The sequence below is a fragment of the Leuciscus leuciscus genome (assembly GCF_965113295.1).
Source record: "Leuciscus leuciscus genome assembly, chromosome: 18".
Taxonomy (NCBI): Eukaryota; Metazoa; Chordata; class Actinopteri; order Cypriniformes; family Leuciscidae; genus Leuciscus; species Leuciscus leuciscus.
In genome coordinates this window covers 31,406,238-31,409,181 of record NC_138742.1, presented here as the reverse complement: position 1 = coordinate 31,409,181, position 2,944 = coordinate 31,406,238, and the positions used below count along the sequence as shown (strand labels likewise).

Genomic DNA, 2,944 nt, shown 5'->3' with positions numbered 1-2,944 from the left:
TCTCTGACAGTGTGATTTATGGGTTATTTGATTGTTGTCATATTTATAAAAATATATATAAAACATGTCTGTAATTAAAGTAAAAATGATTGATAAACACATCTTTGGTATGTTGCCTAATTAAATGGGTGTCTTGTTCATTATAATGATTTTTATATAAAAGCAACAGAACTTAAATTACATCCAGTTTATTAACAACACTGGTCACGAGCGTGAATCCCTTGAATCCCGCGATATCCATATTTGATCTCACAGGTGTCAGATCCACTGCGAGAAGAGAGAACTGTCCGTCTTGCCTGCGCTTTTTTCACTCCTCCCCTCACTGCATCCGCCTACTCTCGCATTCATTTCAGGCTAGGCAAGGCGCATCTCAAACAAGCCTATTGGTTAATGGTGTTGCTTACTTTCAGGTGTGTCTTGTTATGTGATTAGTCCTTGTGTATATATAGGCATCGAGTTCCCTTAGATTCTTGTCAAGCTTTGTTCTCTGTAACTGCTGTTTGGTGAGTCTCATGTTTATGCTTCTCTATTTGTAGTCATGCATTGTTTATTTTGTATTTGTTTGTTCAGTAAATTGCACTTGGATTAACCTGTGCTAAATTGAACAATATAAGGGTGTTGTAATGGAATTCAGTCCTTTTCTGCAATAATTTGAGAATTTGTCTTTTGGAATCTTGTTTTTGTTATAAATACTGTGTGCTCACGTGTCCCTTTAAAATAATTCCAGGGCTTTCCTTCTGTTCACACATTCAACATGCTGGTGAAAAAGCTAAGCTGGATCACTTGTAAGTACTAATTTAGAACCAATTCAATGCATGATTTAAAATGTTTCAACTTGTTTTTATTGGATTTTCAGTGCTGCTGTTTCTGTATCAACATGGTAAGGCAATACTGACTAATACAGGTTTAGTCGGATTAAATGAAGACTTTCAAGTGCAGAACGTTTAAGTAATCTTACTTCTGATTCCTCTCTGCAGGTGCAGAAGCAAAAAAAATGGTGGTATGTGAAGGAGAATCTGCGCATCTCACCTGTGGTGAGTAACTAGTCATATTTTTGGCTTTTGTTCCTAAATACATCAGTATGAGTGCAGGGAACAGGGTCATACGGGGATCTGGAGCCTTTGTGTCTCCAACCACATGGAATGTCCTTAAACTACCACAATTCTGTGTCTTTTCTTTAAACAATAGATTCGGGTTTCATAAAGGTCAATCAAGCCAACTATGGGCGGACTTGTTCCAAAACGTGCATTAGTGGGAAACCAGCTAATCAGATCTCAAATACACGCTGCAAAACAGCAGAGTCCCTCTCTATAATGTCTGCTCGGTAGGTTTAACTGATTACATAGGAAAATGTACAACTTCATTTTATACATTAAGCACAATAGCTTTAATATACAGACAATATGAATCTTAAGTACTTGTCATTGTCTGTCCATGAATCAGGTGTGATGGTAGTACGTGCTGTACGGTTCCTGCAGTGAACTCTGTTTTCTCTGATCCTTGTTATGGAACTTATAAATACCTGGATCTGTCTTATGACTGTGTCCCAGCAAGTAAGTAACTTCCATCGTAAATTAAGCTGAATATTTTATAAATGTAGCAAATGAGTAAAAATATTTGAATATCTTGTACTGGTAGTTACTGTATATTTCTGACCTCTGCTCCCCTTCCACCCAAATAAAATGTAGAAAGAAGTGTAACCTGTGAAAATAGTCAAAGTGTCATTAAGTGTGGTAAGTTATCATCTTTCTGTATGTTCTTTTACTATGCTGAGGTTTGTGTACAGCCTCCAGTCCACAATACAAACAATCATTCAGGAAATTCTCACCAAGTGTCTGTGTATCAAAAGGTAAAGGTGTTATTTATGTTCATCATGCCAATTATGGAAGACGAGATCTCGTAACCTGCCCTCATGAATTCGCAACCAGTCCAGACTGTTACTCCCCTCAGACCAGCAGCCTGCGTTCCAGGTACTTCATCTACAGTCACTTTAGGGTTCACTATCTTTTATTTTTTTATTTTTTTTTTTTACATATACAATACATCAAAGGGTAAGTGTACATTTGAGACCATTATCCTGTTTATTAAATGGCTACTTAATATGGACAAAGAAACATTAATTTTTAGTTTACATTTTTGAGAGGCTGTAGAATGATGCTAATAGACAATCTCTCTTCTAACTTTTCCAATTTTGTTTTAAGGTGTGATGGGAAGAAGTCTTGTCAACTAAATGCTTCAAATTCTGTCTTCTCTGATCCATGTGTGGGTGTTTATAAGTATCTGGAAGTGACATACTGCTGTAAATGATATTGACCATCCTGCCACAAATGTACCTTGTGTCCTGATCATGGCAAATGACAATGAAAGCAAAATAAAGTAAATATAAAAAATAAAGTGGAGTCCAGATGCTTTAAAAATGGTCTGAGAATTTCAGTGCAAAAACAACCTGGTTTTTCAATGCTGAAATGTTTTCTGAAAATGTCTACAGTGGCTAAAAAAAACTTAACAAGGGCCAAGAACCCAACTAAAGTAAACACTGATCACCATGATGATAACATCAAACGAAACGCTTCATCAACATCTAAACCATAGGTTCTCAAAGTGCGGCCCGCGGGCCAATGGCGGCCCGCAGAAACATTTCTGGCGGCCCGCGATAACATCTGTAAAACCATTAAAACTGTACATTGTTTTGAAAAAATTAATCTCCGTTTAGCGGCATCTATAGGCATAAGCGGTAATTACAGGTGTGGTCCGACCGATCGCAAGTGACAAGCCATAGACTGTAAAAGTGACAAGCTTATTAATAGCCGCGGGCGCGAACACTTGCATTTACCTATCAACAGTGGAAACAACTTAAAATACTCTATAATTTCTGGTCATACAGAAAATAATAATAGGCTACATTATTCGCAACTACTTTTATTTGTGTAAACTCATAACAATA

General features: G+C 37.0%; 1 protein-coding gene across 1 annotated transcript; it reads left to right on the top strand.

The window, feature by feature from the left end:
* The first annotated feature begins 488 nt into the window (after positions 1-488).
* On the top strand, positions 489-2,422 carry LOC309480651 (L-rhamnose-binding lectin CSL3-like). Its single transcript, XM_082145278.1, has 9 exons — positions 489-503; positions 728-785; positions 857-880; positions 978-1,034; positions 1,189-1,324; positions 1,444-1,553; positions 1,689-1,733; positions 1,850-1,970; positions 2,202-2,422. Exons 2-9 carry the CDS (start codon positions 755-757, stop codon positions 2,305-2,307), a joined length of 630 nt encoding a protein of 209 aa, XP_082001404.1. The 5' UTR covers positions 489-503; positions 728-754; the 3' UTR covers positions 2,308-2,422.
* Positions 2,423-2,944: the final 522 nt, after the last annotated feature.

Bases quoted from the DNA above. Each gene is read 5' to 3' on its own strand.
- LOC309480651 (XM_082145278.1), top strand. From the start codon at position 755: ATGCTGGTGAAAAAGCTAAGCTGGATCACTT. The intron at 1,035-1,188 runs GTGAGTAACTAG...TTTAAACAATAG, and splicing joins ATCTGCGCATCTCACCTGTG to ATTCGGGTTTCATAAAGGTC. The intron at 1,734-1,849 runs GTAAGTTATCAT...GTGTATCAAAAG, and splicing joins TCAAAGTGTCATTAAGTGTG to GTAAAGGTGTTATTTATGTT.